At 33.3% G+C, this 17,494-nt stretch overlaps 2 protein-coding genes across 2 annotated transcripts; both read right to left on the reverse strand.

Annotated features, from left to right (window-relative positions):
* Positions 1 to 105: 105 nt before the first annotated feature.
* LOC130644571 (F-box/LRR-repeat protein 20-like) lies at positions 106 to 10,318 on the reverse strand. Its single transcript, XM_057450232.1, has 10 exons — positions 10,040 to 10,318; positions 5,233 to 5,533; positions 4,241 to 4,512; positions 4,051 to 4,133; positions 3,900 to 3,948; positions 2,496 to 2,726; positions 1,468 to 1,692; positions 1,192 to 1,347; positions 923 to 1,111; positions 106 to 302 (listed from the first exon to the last, which is right to left on the reverse strand). The coding sequence occupies exons 2-10, from the start codon at positions 5,531 to 5,533 to the stop codon at positions 186 to 188; spliced, it is 1,623 nt and encodes a 540-aa protein (XP_057306215.1). The 5' UTR covers positions 10,040 to 10,318; the 3' UTR covers positions 106 to 185.
* Positions 10,319 to 10,543: 225 nt separating this feature from the next.
* Positions 10,544 to 13,350, reverse strand: LOC130644572 (uncharacterized). The gene is made up of 7 exons (XM_057450233.1): positions 13,243 to 13,350; positions 12,832 to 13,034; positions 12,382 to 12,748; positions 12,077 to 12,189; positions 11,806 to 11,995; positions 11,553 to 11,696; positions 10,544 to 11,430 (listed from the first exon to the last, which is right to left on the reverse strand). Exons 1-7 carry the CDS (start codon positions 13,340 to 13,342, stop codon positions 11,258 to 11,260), a joined length of 1,290 nt encoding a protein of 429 aa, XP_057306216.1. The 5' UTR covers positions 13,343 to 13,350; the 3' UTR covers positions 10,544 to 11,257.
* Positions 13,351 to 17,494: the final 4,144 nt, after the last annotated feature.

Here is a 17,494-nt window from a genome sequence, read left to right on the forward strand (position 1 = left end):
CATCCCTTCGACACATTTCGATTTGTGCTGACATTTCAAAACTCTCCCAAAATAACACGCCTAGCTAACCATCTTGTGTAAATAGGTTGGAGTTATTTACAAAAATAAGGTGTTAACAAGAATATATTTTATCAGCATATAAAACCTTTTTAATATAAACATTTACATACTATACAATATCTACATTATAACAACAAGTCTGCACGACAAAATTCACCAGTATCCAAATTTCTAGCCATTATTTGACTGGACGGTACGCCAGGGATTCGATGCTGGACCACAACACCTTTGACACTTACATCCTAAGAAGGAAAACAGAAAGGTCAAAATATAACACCCTCATGTTTTTTTAACGACAGCCAATTGACATGGGTGTTTTCTCTCCTCTTTTTCTATGGATAATCAGGGCCGGGTTTTCTTAAACTCTGTTTCTGATCTACTGCTCATAATTTTATAAGCACAAAAAAATGTCAAAGTAATGCTAAACTATTTGCTTGCGATAAAGCCTCGGTTATAAGAACATTTAGAATCGGGCTAGTAAAAGAGAAATAACATCCTTATCAACGCATACAGCCGTAGTAAACAGTCCAAAGATGAGGAATATAATATTTTGAGAAATATTAAACAAAATAAAAACTACCCTAAAATCTCTCTGCATCGACGTCGTAATTTAAAAGAAAAAATTTAATCGCGTGATCTTGCAATAATTTGGAGGACAGCCTACGGACATTTTAGGCTGGAAATACAAAAACAATCACCCTCGTCAAAAAGCAGCATAAGAAATTCATTGGCAGAAAAAAATCCTCAAGTTTACGTTTCTCTTAGCTTCACACGCTGTTACTACAAATAACTAATTAACAGGGATTATAAAAAGAATTTTTAAACTTTGTTCTTTCATTACAATAATGCAAAACCTTTCTACCTTGAGATACTGCAACACATGTGACGATATGAGGTGACATCCAGAGACATACAACTTCTCCAAAGAACTTGCAACACTACTACTAGCCATCATAAAAATTGGTTTGTCAGTTAAATAGTTCACACCAGATAAAACAACATCTACCAACTTCAGGTACTGGACTAACACACATACTCCAGCGTCAGTTACCTGAAAGTAAAAAAAAAAGATGGCTGCTTATAATATAATAGTGCGGGAGAGGGGAAAACAACGAAGGAACGATTATTTACCAATTTACATCCTTTTAAATTGATGCTGCTCACCAAGGGACAGTGCCAGGCCACTAAGAAGAGTAAGTCATCAGTGAAGTCTCTTATCGCAGCCATGTTGAAGTCTCTTAAGTTCGACAGGTAGGGTAGAATCGCACGTAGAATTGAAACGTCAAACTTAAAAATGAAACCAACTCGAATTAAAACAAGAAATTTTACATTCTTTACCAAACGGTAAAAAGGTAAATCAATAAATAATTTTTCTGGCGATCCTAAAACAAGCACAAAGTAACTTACATTTCGACAACCAGGCAGAAACAACCGTTTCATACATCTAGCCTGTTCTTTGTTCTCAGGATGAGCCAGCATCCGTAATGGTTCGCACACGCCAGTGTAAAATTGTAAAGACAAGGCTTCCAGTTTTGTACACCTGCGCATTATAAACCCAATACCTTCATCTGTTAAATTTCCACAATAGCTTAAGTCAATCTCTCTTAAATTTGGTCCGATAGCAGCTGTGATCTAGACATGAATAAATACGCGACAATGTAAGTATCTATAAAATATTTCAAATGTAAAAGGGTATATTTACAAAAAGAAATTTTTAGCGGTACTGAAAAGTCACAGAATTTACTTACATTGCCTACACTTTCAAAGCCATGATATTTTTAACGTTCAATAGGGCCGGTTATTAAATTTTTACCTGGGTGTTTAAACAAGGGAAAATTAGAGGGCTTTTATTTTAGTTTTAGCGTTTATTTAAGCCTTAACGGTATGTAAACACGACATATTTACAAGACAGGAGTACAGAAATAGGTAAAGATACATAGGGAAGTACAGCAGTAAAAATGACCATTTTAAAGCTAATGTATGCATATAAAGAAATTCCACTAAAAAGTCCTTGGATGTGCTAAGACTTTTAAGGAGCCAGAAAAGTAGTACTGCCAGAAATATTCACTCTATGTTTCTCATAACAACCATCGTCGTTCATTATGCAGATTTCAGTGAAAACAAATCATTTTCCATTTAGATGTTACGATGCTTTTTTTTTACTGTGTCAATTTGTTTAAAAACAAGAAAGTTTTCACTTTGGAAGAAATTTGCATCCTGTGTTTTTTTAACACATTGCATCTTTCAATGAAAATCCAGAAAATTTCTATGCTGCAACTACTGGTGGTCGACAAATGGATGAAGAAAAATAGCTAGTGAACTGGTCATTTGTTTTAAATTCCAGTTACATAAATATCATTAAAATGTATTGAAATAATGTTACTGAAGAGAAAATAAAAAATTCAGACCTATAGAGGTAACTTCGACATACTTACATTCCTAATCGATCTATCAGTTACACCATCTATACCACACAGCTCCAAAGATGTTATCAGTGGACAATGGACTGCCAAATCTACCAAAACATTTTCAACCATTTGGACGCCACAGCTGATAAACTTGTGTAAAGATTCGGAGAAGCAATTTGAATTTAAGTTTGCAATTTCACTTCCATACCCACAAGTATAGGATATATCGATGCTCGTCAAATTTAATTCGCACAGAATCTAAACAATTTGTATATTGAGCCGTTTAACCCAAGTTGCACATCAATACAAAGTTATGTATCAACTATACAAAATCAATCGTTGCCGCGACCAACAGGCCCATTTCGGCTACATACATCAAAACCATGTCAAATTGTAGGGAAATTTGTCAGGGCCTTACTTGTTCTATGAGTCTGTAACGTCACTTGCCAGAAGTATTTCAAGAGCACAGACATGGGAAAATTATTCTCCAAGAGTGATTTCTAGGGGTATTATTTCCTAGGGTTTCAAGAAGTTTCCAGCAGTAGTGACTACCCTGTGTAAAATCCCCCCCCCCCCCAAAAAAAAAAAATACTCCTATGACAGGTGTTGGTATTCCTATTGTGTTTATATAATTTTTGTTTTTAATTTAATACTTTATGAATCACATGAATTCATTGATTACTTACCATTTTTTTTGTCTTACTGCAAATAAAATAATTTTAATCATCTACAAAAAGCAAAACACAGCCCAATTTGTCAAGCGTTAGATATTATTTGAATAATATATTATTTAAATAATATATTATTTGAAGTAAAATCCTGGCCAGCCGGTCCATTTTGTTCCTCATGATAACAAACTGTGATTTGTTTTTCAGTGAAGGTAACATATAGCGAAACCGAACCAGTTTGTTGTGTCTGGTTGACTTTTTTTCAATGAGGAATAGCAAATCGTGAGAATTTCACCCCTTTTATTATAAAGAAAGACTTAAAGTAAAATGTTGTTATTAAAAAAATGTTATCGATACTAATGTTGTAAAAACTTTAGGGATTTTCCACTTTACATAAATTTAAAGAATTTAACTGGAATGACACCGGAAATCATGAGGCCTTGATAGCTCAAACACTAAAAATAACGTAGTACGCGAACATTTAAGATTTCTCACCACCTTATAACTAAGAAATGTTTTTAAAGAATCAAACATATTTTTATGATATTCTACTTATCCATCCCCATTCCTTTAATAAAGGATTTATACAAAATTATTATTTTGTCTCGTGGTGACTTAAACTGAAATCTTTTAAGATTTAAAGCGCATAGTCGTTACTTTACTGTCTTACGCAGAGTTTTTGGCTGCAAGGTGAGGAAAACTAAAGAGCGTTAAGCTACTTCAGCAATACTCAGTGTATTTAAAAAGGGTGTATAAAACAAACCTCGTTGATACTTTCTTCATGCAGTTTGTTGCAACCATAAACCTGTAATCTGAAAAAAAAATCTATATTGCACTTATAAAGGCTTTGTTAAAAAGTTTGTTAATACATTCGCTGTCATTACAAACGCCTCACAAACTCCTGAAAGACTTACTCCTTTAAATTTGTACAGTTTTTTACCAAACATTCCAAGGCTTGGTCAGTTATTTTGGATATGCCTGATATCCGAAGAATATTCTATAAAAAGAAATCAAATCAATAATGATAAATTGAACTCAACATGTAGTAGCAAAAGTTTGATGGCAGAAAAAAATGTTTAAAAATCATCTAAATTTTTCGCTTACTAAGTTTCCTTTCAGAACAGCCGCTACTGCCATAACACACGCATCAGTCAAATCTCTGCAGTATTGCAAACCAACCCAGCTAACTGTTGGACAATTCGACACTGCCTGCACCACATATTGATCTTTGAGATTGCTCAAATTCTTTAATACCAACTTACGTAATTTTAAAGATTCTAGTCGGCTTAGACAAAGACCATTTACACAAGGAAGAGTCTTCAACTTCAGATAATAAAGATTTCGCTGTCCATTTAATATCGCTGAAAATCCTTTATCTAAATAGAAAAATGCAGTTTAACTGATAAAAACTAATATGCTTTGTTGTTCTTGTGTTAAACTATTGCTGAAGAAAATTGTTTATATTATATAATACATCATTTAAATTAATACCTCAAATCGAAATAAAACTGTTCTATATGCTCCCAGTCAAGACCAGTTAGGATTACTCTTAATAGAAGGGGGTAAACTAACTGTAGAGGGCAATTTTATTTAAATTAATAGTTAGGAAAGTTGGTTCTTTCAATTTACAGTTTTGCCAAAACATAATCTAGATAATTAAGGACCAGGTTCTAAAAGAGAAGGTAGGCAGATTTTTCATTTATTTAGTATGGGTGTATTATTAAATCAAAATGAGAGGTAAAATTTCCACAAAATCTAGTGTTGTCTGCCCCCTACAAGGTAAGGTAGGGGGCAGGCAACACCGAAACTTTTAATTAACTTTTAAGTAATTAAAAACCCCAAACACCCTAAAAATTCTTCTTTTCACAAGCAAACATAATTTTTAGGGAAAAAATCTGTTGCAAACATGGTCACAAATAAACAAACAAATGAGGTGTCAACAAGGAAGTTTCATAGCCCTTTACAGAATTTATAATGGAGGATTTCAGGATGATAGTTAAATTTTAAGGAGATTTTGGTAATTTAAATATTTTTAAAATTTTTAAGAAAGAGTGTAGTAAGCCATTTCCAGTTCCATAAATCCTAAAATATCTTACCAGTTGTTTCTTTACAATTTGTAATGCTAATGTACTCAAATAAGCATTCTGATTGAGATAGCTTCTTCAAGAATCCATCATTAACCAAGGAAGTATTGTGCAATTCAAGTCTCTTAAGACCTTTACTAAACAGATTGTTCGATATTGATCTTATGCGATCAACTGTAAACAAGTTATGAGTAGCCATTCTTTTAATTAAAAGTTCTTTTTGCTGATGCGTTAAAACCTCTGCCAAATCACGATACAAGTTTATATTTAAAGCAATATGCTGAAGACATAAATCTTTCAGTAACTTCACCATCTAAACAAGAAAGAAATAAAGAATTTTTTATATGCTTTTAAAGCTAAAGTTCGATTGTCAATTATCCATTTTTTACCACAAATTACACTCATTACCTGAAATTTGACGACTTTTACCTATTCAGCTTTCATCACTTAAGGTGTTTTTATATATACAATTTTTTTTAGTATTTTTCAAAACTATGGACCATGGACCTTATTAACATGTACGGAAATGGCTTTGACTTATTATCTAAATTTCTAAATCAGCAAAAATTTCCAGTTAAAACTTTATAATAAACTAGAAAAACATTGGCTTCTACGAGTTCCAGCTTTTTACAACCTAATAATTTTTCATCAACTTCTGCTTTCAAATTAACTTTGGGTTGTTAACTATAGTGAACAGGTGCACAAAGTTTTTTGTTATTCAAATTTTTCTCGCAATAGGTGATGGAAAAGATCAGCTTAAGAATATCAGCAATGACTTGTGGATACGCAGAAGAAATTTATTTACTCCTACAAAAGTCTTCATAGGATCATGTGCTGGAAGAGATAATAGGGTTTTAAAGTTTTTTGATTAAGTCATCAACGTGTCCCATGCAGGAGATGAAATCTGTTATTTCCAGCCGTTTCCAAGTTGTGTGGCTTCGAATTTGTAAGTGCAATGCAAAAGCTTCACTTTTAACATAGTGACTTCAATGTGAATGTATTGACAGTGTGAGATAACAAGTTAACAAATAAAACATTTTTGAGCAAATGTTAACAATGTAGACTGTTGAGAAATTCAATTCTTTTCATCTTTTAAACTTGTTTTTGAACCACAACTTTCTTTTTATATATCCCTCTCCCAAAAAAACCACATTTCTTTGATTCATACAGGTTTTCACACACCTTACTGTGTGAAAAGAGCCTATTTCAAGAAGGAATAATTTTTGCACAGGTCTTCTGCATAAAATTACTACTGCAAGTAAATTAATAAAACTATGGTACTAAAAAAGTGACACAAAAAGATCATCAGTCAAACTCCAAAAGTTACATTGAAATTATCTATTGCAAAAAAATATAAGGTTCTTCAATATTAGACAAAAAAACAGCTTCTACACTATTGCTCTAGAGAAAATTCCTGGATATAGAATATTATTGACATGTGTTTGTACAAACTAAAGGCAATACAAGCATGGAAATATTATTTTTATAGTAAGTTTTGCAACCCCATTTTTACCATTAATAATACTCCAAGGGCCCCCAAAGCTAAAAAAGTTCTTAAAAAAATTAAAACTTTTCAACCAGTTGACACCCTCTCTGTCAGAGTATGACACAATCCAGAACTTAAAGCTTCTCAACATAGACTAAGTACTGAAGTTATTGATCTACTAGTGCCTTATACTACTAAATAGATAGATTATTTCTACACAAAATTTACCCTTAATTTATGCAATGAAAATCTGTGCTTGTGGTGTGTGTAATCCATGGTTAATTTATTCTGTTTTTCTAACGTATGTATCAACAAAAGAAGTGTGGAAAATAATATTGTGGCTACATCGCTAACTTTTGACCAATGGATCTGGGTACCCAGGATGTCGCCTCCTTCTTACTCAAAATGGAACATTCTCGGATCCAAGTTAACATCATCAAATTTTAAAACAAAAATATTTTGAAGAAAATGAGTGGATAGATAAGATAAAAAAGCAGGACTCACACAGGGTAAAATGGTTATTAATGAAAATTAAATATTTTTCGGGTAGCATGAGATCCAAGAAGAACTGGAATTAAATTCTAACTATATTCTCAGGGGCGTAGCCAGCGTCAGTCAGGCTTTGCGATCGACTGACCTACTTTTTTCATTTCAACACGTCATTTTTTTCACCGCCACCGCCAACACATGGATGGGTGCACCAATTGTGGATCCGGCACAAATCTTTTCCCGGAAGGCACACACAAGCTTCGCCCTTCCCACGCCTCGTTTTCGCAGGATTTAACAGTATCCACTCTGTTTTGCAGGCTGAGGTGTTGAATCTCTACTTTGTTTCGCAGATAATTTTTTTCGCAGGATTACCTGCGAAAATTATGCCTATGTACGGTCTTGTGTCTTTCATTTATGGTCATTTTGGACGCATCCTATTGGCTAGTAAATTTCGCAGAGAGGTTAAAAATCCGCTCCATATATCGCTATAGAACATACGCAAGAATATTAAAAAAAAAACAAGGCTAGTGAAGTTGTGAAGGTGAAGAAAGCATGATGTTGCTGTCAAATGTGGATCCGTATTTAGCTTTATAACTTGTATAAAACTTCATAAAAATTCTCTATACTCGAACCATCCAACTTTTGTATCTGTATGTAAATCTTCAGATTTGTTTTCCTGTGTAGAGAGCACTTTCAAGTTTTCAGTTAGCTAGCTATTTATCCTATACAGAATAAAGCTATTCTTATAAGCCTTTATAACAGTTTATTTAAGAGAAATATTTCAACTTTTTATCCTGATTGTGGTCAGCTATGATTCAAGACGGTTTTAAATCAGAACATTTTTCCTCATCTGCCTTCAAATAAAAATTTACAACCAGTATCTATTTTATTTTGCGATAATGACAAACATTCTGGGCAATTTAAGCGTTTTGCTCAATATTTTAAGCTCGGTTGTCATACGTTATGATAACAAAGCAAAAAAAAAGAAAAAGGAAACGTGTGTATCATCTCGAAGTTTTTCCTTTTGCATTAGCCCAAACGTTAGTTAATCAATGTGGTACTTCTAGCACTAATGACGAGAATTCTTCCATTTGTAAAAAGCAAACCTTTAACTTAAAATCTTTTTCGTCAAAGGGATTTCTAAATCGAAACCTATTAAACCTAAACAAGTTTTATCTGCAGAACCTTGGTAGATTCATTCCCCTCGGGTTTTATTAACGGTATTGGGAAATATAATGTAGGCACTCACTACCACAAGCTCCACACCTCAGTGATCACGATTATTCTTCTCACTGTAACTTGCGAGAGGACGTCTTAAGATTTATTCATTGTAGTGAAGGCTCTTAGGTTTGTCTTTTTCAAAATCATTTTAAAAACCTTATGAATTTTCTCTTGATATATATACAGAATTGATAAGGTCAATGTTATCACAATGCTGGCAATGTATCTGTTAAAATTAATAGTTGTCTTGCTAACGTTTTAAAGCAAAACAGATTAGCTTTATACATATCCTTGTTCTTCTCAAGGCTTAAATTTAGTTGTCTGTAATTCATGCTTTGTACATTATTTCTGAAACATGATGAATCGAATCAAACGTAACATATTTTTACAAATTTTCCAAAAGTAGGTTAAAATTTTTACGCAAGAATGTTCCTTACTTAACTAATAATCCCAACTATGCCCATAATTTTAATGTTTGTAACACGATGTGTGGAACGTATTATTAACATGAGGGTTTTCAATGATTTGTATGAAGGCATTTTGTCCATGGTTTAATTTCATTATATTTTTGAATTTTTTATTATATTTATGAAAAAAGAAGATTTTGATTTGGTTATATTTTAATGACCTCCAATCTGTAGAAAACTTTACTTTGGTGCTAAATATAAAGAAAGAAGAATGAACATTTTAATTATTGCTTTAATAAATTTCAATCTATAAAAAACATTATGATGGTGTTGTGTTGTCTTATTGCTGGTTTGATTACACCCTTGATGATAAAGATTTTAATGTATTTTATGTTGTCATTTATTCCCCTTTTTCACTCAATACTTAACGTCTATTGTGTATGTCAGAAAGTCGGTTTTATGGCGTTTCAGTGCTTAAAGGGCGTAAAAAGGCATTGGCTTACAGGGCTCTGCCCTGGACCCGTTTAGGGGGCTCACAACGCCCCCTCAAACCCCCAGTTGGATATTATCGCACCTGTGGTGCAATGTTGACCCTGTGAGTTAATGGTTCGACTAAGGTTAATTTTTTTCTGGCTACGCCCCTGATTTTTCTAATTCTTCTTGAAAAATTTCACTAATTTGATTACCATGGTCTGTTGTTTATATTTTCCACCTACAGAAATGCTTGTGCATGTGCAAAAAAAACAAAAACATTTTATCTTTTGTAAACACTAGCAAGTCATCTATTAGAAGAGGATTTATTGCAATGTAAAGTTTTTAATCTTATTAGGATTTTACCGTAATATTCAAGTGCATTGCACTGCAGTTGATCTGTGCGGTCATTTCTTTATAGAACTTTTAAAGATTGGTCAGTAATAAAGGCAGCTCGTGTATAAAATTAAAAATTAAGCCATGTTAACCCAGATCTGAGAATAGCAGGGATAAAAACATTTTCAAGTTGTTGGACCATCTACCAAAGACAAAACTAGAAAACCATGTTTCCTGATCAGGTTATTTGTCTCTCCAATTAAACACAGAGTATCCATTGATGAGGGTTTGTACCCTGATCTGTCATTTCTAGAGTCTGGTCTGGTAGAAGAGAGGAAAGACGAGTTTTATTTTCAAGAGAGCTGGTCATCAACATAAATTTAGACAGTTTTTAGAATAATCCATTTACCTTTCACTAAAGAACACTGCTATCTTCGTTGTTTCGCGTACCTTGATGTGGTAATTATTACCATTTGAAAAATATAGCTGAGCTCGGTTCGGTTTCTGGTTTGTTTACACAATGCGCAGCTAATGCTGCCATTTTGTAAAAAACATGCTCTTACAGCAGTATTTTTTAACGAATTAAATGAACTATATTTTTAGAATGGGCCATCTATAAATTCTAAGAACTCCCGTTGCGCTCCCCCACAGCGCTAAATTGTCAAAACTTTTTCCTAGATCATCACTTAGTCAATCAGCTTATTTTTCACTTTGATGCTCCCTTGGATCGTTTCCTACAATATAAAAAATATTTTGTTTCCTTAAAATATTTTTTATTCTAGGGAGAGCAAGCATTTTTCACGGCTGTTTCAGAGCGGAAACTAAGACTGCGCATGCGTCAATAATTACGGCCACGTTGAGGCGCAAGATGGCGGGCGCAAATAAAAACAATCATGATAAATAAGTAACTAACTTTTTGAAATCGCTTTTGCATGATAGAATCTATTTCAGTGGATTTAATTTAGTTTTTTAAAGCATTTCAACACGCTGGAAGCTAAATCTTTCTTTTACCTTTGCGACAAGCATGCTGTTGGAGTAATACTGTGGCAGTTTTGAAGGCATACTTTTTTTTGTTAAAATTAACATGGCAACTTGTTCCAACTAATTTTTGGTTTTGTGGACGTTGCGAAGTTATGTGGCTGGTGTATTATATATTTTTGGAAAGCTGAAAGGCTCATCTACAAGGTAAGAAAAACGAAAAAACTGTATCAGTACTTCTGAAAGAATGCTAGAGCGCTGAATTCTGGCAATAAAAGTTAGTGTAAAACCTGAAAATTTTAACTCCCTCTTTGACATAATCTACTGTATGATTTATTGTAGGCATTAAAACTGTTGTAGTTTACTAAGCTAATATTTCACAGAATAACAACACTAAACAACATTCTATATAAACAATTCTGTAACTCTAAATAAGGTTTCTGCGTCTCATACACTACTAACGTAAGCTCGACAAAAAGTCAAATAAAAATGAACTATGCATGTAGTAAGCTAATTAACTGTTCAATTCTTTTTCTTTCTAGACCAGCTGATCCACCTTTGAAATAATGCAAAGACTAAAGGAGCTTGCAAAGTAATGCTAATATGCAGTTAAAGATATAACTAGCTATCTAAGCTGTAAGTCTAAAAGTTATTCTTCACGTGCAATTTTTCTTTTTTTAATTTTTGGTTTTAATTGGCTCGATTCAGGATTTACATTAACAAAATGTTGCTTTAATGTATTTCGTAACCGCTCGACTGGGTTTTTGATGCAGCTGTACCTGCTCGACATCCTGTTGATTTCATGATGCAAGCTTTCTCCACCTTAAAAATGTTATAATTTGACATTTAAGCTAGCTAGCTACACATTTTCTGAAAAATAACACATTTTGGTAAAAAACACAAATTTTGGTGTTACCAGGTTACAAATTTAAGTGGCTGTTTACCTTGTTCGCCATAAAACCCAAATCCAACATTCCATTTTGCTATGAACTCAGTGACATGATCTTCAAGCATATGCAGTTTTGGTGAAATATTAACTTTTGGCCAGTTAGTTCGCAGATGCATCATGAATTTATTAATTGAAATTTCTAGAATTATGTACTATATGTATATTATTCTTTCTTTTTGTTTTGTTTTTGGCACATGAAATTTTAAAAAAAACTTATTTATTATTAAAAAAAGGAACAAGTTTCTCACCTAAAGCCAGTATTTCCTCACATGACAGATATTTTGCCGAATTGTAAATGTTATGAACTTCTGCAAAGTAAGTAAATAACATGTCGTACTTATCCATTTCTAAATTCACACTGTGAATAAGCTGGTCATCATGCTTTTGTGCTGCAACAATCTCTTTAATGCTGGATGTTAAATTTTGGATGTTTTCTTTCTATAAGAGCAAGATTGTTTTTTTAATTTTCTTTAAATATGTTATTTTTAAATTGCTACATTATTGTTAGTATTAACAAACCTTTAGCAATTTATGTACATGGTTGCCGATAAAACTTTGGCCATGGTAGGCCTGACGTTCAACACCCATTTTTTGCAGCGTTTTATCTATTGAAGAAGCACAAGGACCAACACCTAAAATAAGATGAACAAACTATTAAACATAGCTTTAGATTGGAGAGAATATAAGGCTTGCATCATAAGATCAGAATGAAAATTATAATTTTGGAAAGTTTTTTTTCGGGAATTAAATTTCTTGGAATTTCCAGACAAAAAAACATTTGCGAATATCACAAAAAATTACTTAGGTAATAAAAATGATCATACCCACTAAAATTCTTTTGTTGTTTCCCAAGGTTGAGATTTCTAATTCTAATTCTGTGATTTTCTTCTCAGTTTTTATTATACTTTTCTCGTACGTCAGTATATTTCGTTGTAAGCCACCAGATACTACAAGCCAGTTTAACTGATCTTGCTGGTTTGCTAATTTGGCTTTTTCATCTTCCAGCTTTTGCTGCAAGTCATTTGTTTCTTTAAGGACTTCGATGTAGTCACCATAATCTGAATCCAGTTCATTGTCTTCTGTTGCCAACAGCAGAGCTATTTTTACATCATAGTCTTGGCAAGAAGACTCAAACATTTTAAACATCTTTTGATATACACCCAAGGAAATATGAAGACCAGGAATACAGACCTAAAATTAGGTGTTTATATAGATTTTATTTTGGGATTATTAAATCAACTTGCAGTGGAAAAGCATAAAAATATGATGTATACTTGATCAATAGGTATGTCAAAAAATATGTTGTCAATGACATTATAAAATTCTTTCGCATTTTTAGGGCTCCCACCACTTTCACGGAAATCTGCTAAATTTTCTTCAAGTGTCGCCAGTGACCTTTTCTTAAATTTCTTGCGAGTAAACACTGGGATGTTCATTAGTTTTGAGGTAATGTTGCAAAACAAACAGCTGTGACGCCCTAAACACAAATGTTAAAGTATACATATTTTATTAGAAACTTTTAAAAATAAACCATTTTTAACTATGCATTTCCCATATCTGCGTAGTAAAAACCCATTGTTAAACTACAGGAACTTTATGAAGTTGCAAAAAAAGTTCTGTAAAAATTAATTAATTTTGATTATCAACTAGCAACTTGCCCCAGATCTTAAGTAATTAATATTTACCATTTGCACCAGTTATACCATACATTGCACACAGAAATTCGTAGTCGCCATACATAAATACACGGAATATCGACTCTTTATATTTGACTTGTTGCAGCATTTTTATTTGTGGTCAAAAATTAATTAATTTTGATTATCAACTAGCAACTTGCCCCAGATCTTAAGTAATTAATATTTACCATTTGCACCAGTTATACCATACATTGCACACAGAAATTCGTAGTCGCCATACATAAATACACGGAATATCGACTCTTTATATTTGACTTGTTGCAGCATTTTTATTTGTGGTCGAAACCGTTCAAGGCAGACTCTTAAGTTTGTTCTTGTGTCTTTCCCTAATTTAAAAAAAAAATATAAAAAATGTTTTGATTTCTACTTTAGATCACTTAGATCATTTCTACTTTAGATCACAATTAGACATCACATGCATAGAATTTTGGAAATTCCAGTTTTAATTTTTTTTTTTTCATATTTGTAATATATTGCATTAATGTTTGTTACCTTCAAAAATGCTAAACATTATTGTGTTTTCCTTCTTGTTTGGGTTTAGAACATTGCCTATTTGATATGCCATTTTAAAACTATTTCCTCCATGGTCTCCACCAATTTTAACATGGATCTCATTGTCAGGAATGAAACTATGTTTTACAAGTAAATTGTGACATTCTAGCTTTTTGAGTTGATACAGAATGTGGCCAACTACATTATACAGATACCCCCAGGGCCTAGGTATAACGGATACCCTGTTTCCAACTGATAATTTGGTGAGAGGAGCCAGCTCAACTCTCAGTCCTTGGCCTACCCATTCAGCAGCGACACTTCTTGCTTTTTTTTCTGATTCAATTTTTATGTTGAATGTTTTCAACCAACGTGATATTTCACGTAGTTGATTCCATGGCATGTTTAAATTTGATTTCATTGCTGTGATGTGATTGGCTGGAATAATGACTTCTGTACCCAAATTTTTAATGATAGTATTTCTGTCACTTTCTTCCATAGACTTTAGCAGTGCTGTGGTCTGTTTTGTGACAGATTGGGTTTCTTCACCAGACATCAGATGGATTAACTCCTTGGCTGTATTTGCTCTTTTCCGCACATTCCTTTCACATGTTTCATCAGAAGACTTGCGAGGAATTCTAATGGGTGTTATTGTCAATGGCTAAAATATGGAACATATGTTATTAATTTGTTTTATGTAAAATGTAATATTACTATTAAAATTATCATATTGTTACAGACAATTATGTGTACATTATTTTTAATATAACATAGCATAGTTTTGTATTTTTGTATAAAGTAGTTATACACATTTTTTATATAAGATCACTTAACGATGTAGACGCCTTAGCATTTAGGGTGGGCACATCAAAATTTTAGTAAATCTCCTAATATATAGAATGGTTTTTATTGACCCCCAAAACTTCCTATATTCTGTGACCCCTCTAGCCACTTACTTATATTTATTATTATTTTTAATTATTTACTCTGAACATTTTAAAATTTGTCTTGTTCTTATTATGGCTTGTTTTTTGTATAAAAAATGTGTATAAGAAACATTTCACTGGAATTGTAAAAAAATGATAACCTAGGTATGCACATATATAGACATATACAAAAGCAACTTATTTTCAGTTTTGATTTCAGCCTTAAAATTGCTAAGATCAAAATTTTTTGCTTTATCAGCCGTTTGAAAATCAGTTGCTTGTTAAAAAAAGTCAATGTCAAATCACTTTTACTGAGTCCACTCCATACATAAGTAATCTTACTTGTGAACTTCCACTGGGCAATTGGACAGTTTTATTCGGCAAGTTTGACTGCTGCATTTTTATTCCAACCACATGAGCAATGCATTCTTCTACCTTTTTCGGTACAGGCTTGGAAGGGCTCAACTGCATCATCTCTAGTGTTGTAAATGACAATGCTGGAGAGCATGTGTGCGATTGTGCAGACAGCAGTTTAAATGAACAACCACATGTTCCCTTGACAACTCGTGTGTTTAAAATCCTGGAAATGCACAAACCAGGCGAGACATCCCCGGGTGTTGTTGGGATGCTGCAGGTGGGACATCTATTTGAATTTTCCAACCAATTTGTTAAACACAAGGCACAAAACACGTGGTTACATTGGTTTATCATTAATGGCCTTTTTAAAATATTGCTACACAAAGCACAAATCAGATGTTCCCAGTTGCCTTCACTGATATTTATGTCTGAGAGAACGTTTCCACTATAGTCAAAAAGTTCAGAGGTTTTTCTGTAAATTTTATTAAGTTCTAGGGGTGTCCAAGTTTTTTCTGCGGAATCCACAGCTTTGTGTGTTGGGTTACCACCGCCCCTTCTTTTCATAGGTTTGCCACCTCTCTTTTTTTGTGCACTTAATATGCATGTTTTGCACTCGGTGTCTTTATGTGTATACCATTTAACAGGCACAATAGCGGTAGCTGAGTCACGTTTTAGGACATTACTTATTGTAGCAAAGCACGAGTGACAGAATTTTTTTGGGTGAATGCCTGCCCGATCAGAATAAAAATCAGCTCTGAAAATACTGTCCAAGTTCTTTATGTGCTCTTGGACAATATGTGATCGTCCAGGCAGAGTGTTTCCACATATTCGACACAGCTTGTTCAACCGAGCTAGGTGTAAATCCCCAGTAGCCATCTTGAACTTTAACAAAAATTTTGAAAAAAAAGTACCTAATGTTTGATACAATATCAATTCGTAATGTACTGATACACCTACAGTTCTTTTTTTATTCGTATCTCGTAACTATCTTGGAATGATTTTTATAAAAATTATCTGTGGGATAACTTCGTATCTGAAAATATTTTGCTTTAAGTTGGCATGGTGTCCACAGTCTTCAAAATGGAGGTTGAAAGTTTTTGTTTTGTTTTAGCTAGGCAACAAGCGAATAGCTTTGTATTTGAATTAATCTTATTGGTATAGGACTATATTTTATTTAAACCACTTAGTTTCCAGTCCTTAAGTTGGTTTATGTGATTAAAATGCCTATTAAACCTGGTGCTAGCTACCCTAAAATTTGTTTACTTTTAAGCGCAACTCGCCCCAGTCCTTATTTTAAATTTTTTTTTGACATGCGCAGTCTGAGTTTCCGAAATCTCGCTAGCTGAAACAGCCGTGTTTTGACATTGTCCCTCCTGCCCCCTTCTATAATCTCATCCTAATAGCCGTTTTGTTTTTTCTGACATGGGCGAAAGAAAACCCTGGGATAGAAATTGTCTTTATACTTAGTCAGGTTTTTCCTTTTGAGTATTTTTCACTTGCAAAGCTAAGGGGCCTTTTTTGTATTGATTTACATCAACCTCGACCCCTCCTTTGTCTCGCTGGCGTGCGCAGAAAACGAAACCCTTATCTTTTTTGCATGCGGACATAGGGAACCTGCTGCCGCTCCGCAACCTTTCATACATTAAACCACCTCCATCAGTTTATTATTAATAATTTTTGTTCTAGATGGATGAGGTAAATCCGGGAAATTTAATGACTTTAACTTTTTTTCTGTGGATTTTATTATTACGTCATATTTCTCAGTTAACCACAATTTTACTAAAACCATTCGAGGGACTTCGAGGTCACATTAAACCCATGCGCGAGTTATGCAACTGTCTGTGATTTTTGTTAGTATTGTCATGTAAATCCAATCTCGATCCCAGGGCTATTTTTCTCTTTTTGATATAAGGGACGGTTAGAAAGAAAAAGATTTCGTCTCACTGTGCCTTTATAAAAAAAGAGACAAAGAGTCGGGGGTGAAGTTGAACTCATATATAAAAAAATTCAGTTTATTTTGTTTCTCACAGTTCATTTTTATTCAAATGATATTTTCGAATGCGACACTTTTTAATAAACAGCAACCCCGCTCCTCATGAGAAAGCAAGAAAAAAATTGAGATAACTGAGATTTAGGGGTTTTGACTTATCAAGTGAAAAAAGTGACAATGATCGAACTTTACACAAAATTGATTTTTCCCGTTGTGTAATAGAAAATAGAAAAAAAAAATACGCGCTTAAAAATGCCAAACAGGCTTCGCTTCGTTCCGCAAAAATAAAAATAAATGCATGGGTTTATAAGAACCAGTTTGATCATACACAGTTCTGTAAATTTAACGAGTTAACGAGTGCCCGTGCTTTGTGTGTGCTGTTCCCCGTACCTTAAGAAGTCTTTAAATTTTTTCCCGACTTTTTTATAACCGACCAAACTTTTTTGCCGACAACCTTTTTGTTGTTGTTTTTTTCCTT

The sequence above is a fragment of the Hydractinia symbiolongicarpus genome, chromosome 5 (assembly GCF_029227915.1).
Source record: "Hydractinia symbiolongicarpus strain clone_291-10 chromosome 5, HSymV2.1, whole genome shotgun sequence".
Taxonomy (NCBI): Eukaryota; Metazoa; Cnidaria; class Hydrozoa; order Anthoathecata; family Hydractiniidae; genus Hydractinia; species Hydractinia symbiolongicarpus.

Bases quoted from the DNA above. Each gene is read 5' to 3' on its own strand.
- LOC130644571 (XM_057450232.1), bottom strand. From the start codon at position 5,533: ATGGTGAAGTTACTGAAAGATTTATGTCTTCAGCATATTGCTTTAAAT. The intron at 4,513-5,232 runs GTAAGATATTTT...TTTTCTATTTAG, and splicing joins AAATTGTAAAGAAACAACTG to ATAAAGGATTTTCAGCGATA. The intron at 3,949-4,050 runs GTAAGTCTTTCA...TTTTTTTTTCAG, and splicing joins AACTGTACAAATTTAAAGGA to ATTACAGGTTTATGGTTGCA.
- LOC130644572 (XM_057450233.1), bottom strand. From the start codon at position 13,342: ATGCTGCAACAAGTCAAATATAAAGAGTCGATATTCCGTGTATTTATG. The intron at 13,035-13,242 runs GTAAATATTAAT...ATTTGTGTTTAG, and splicing joins TGGTATAACTGGTGCAAATG to GGCGTCACAGCTGTTTGTTT. The intron at 11,697-11,805 runs GTGAGAAACTTG...ACATAATTCTAG, and splicing joins TGAGGAAATACTGGCTTTAG to AAATTTCAATTAATAAATTC.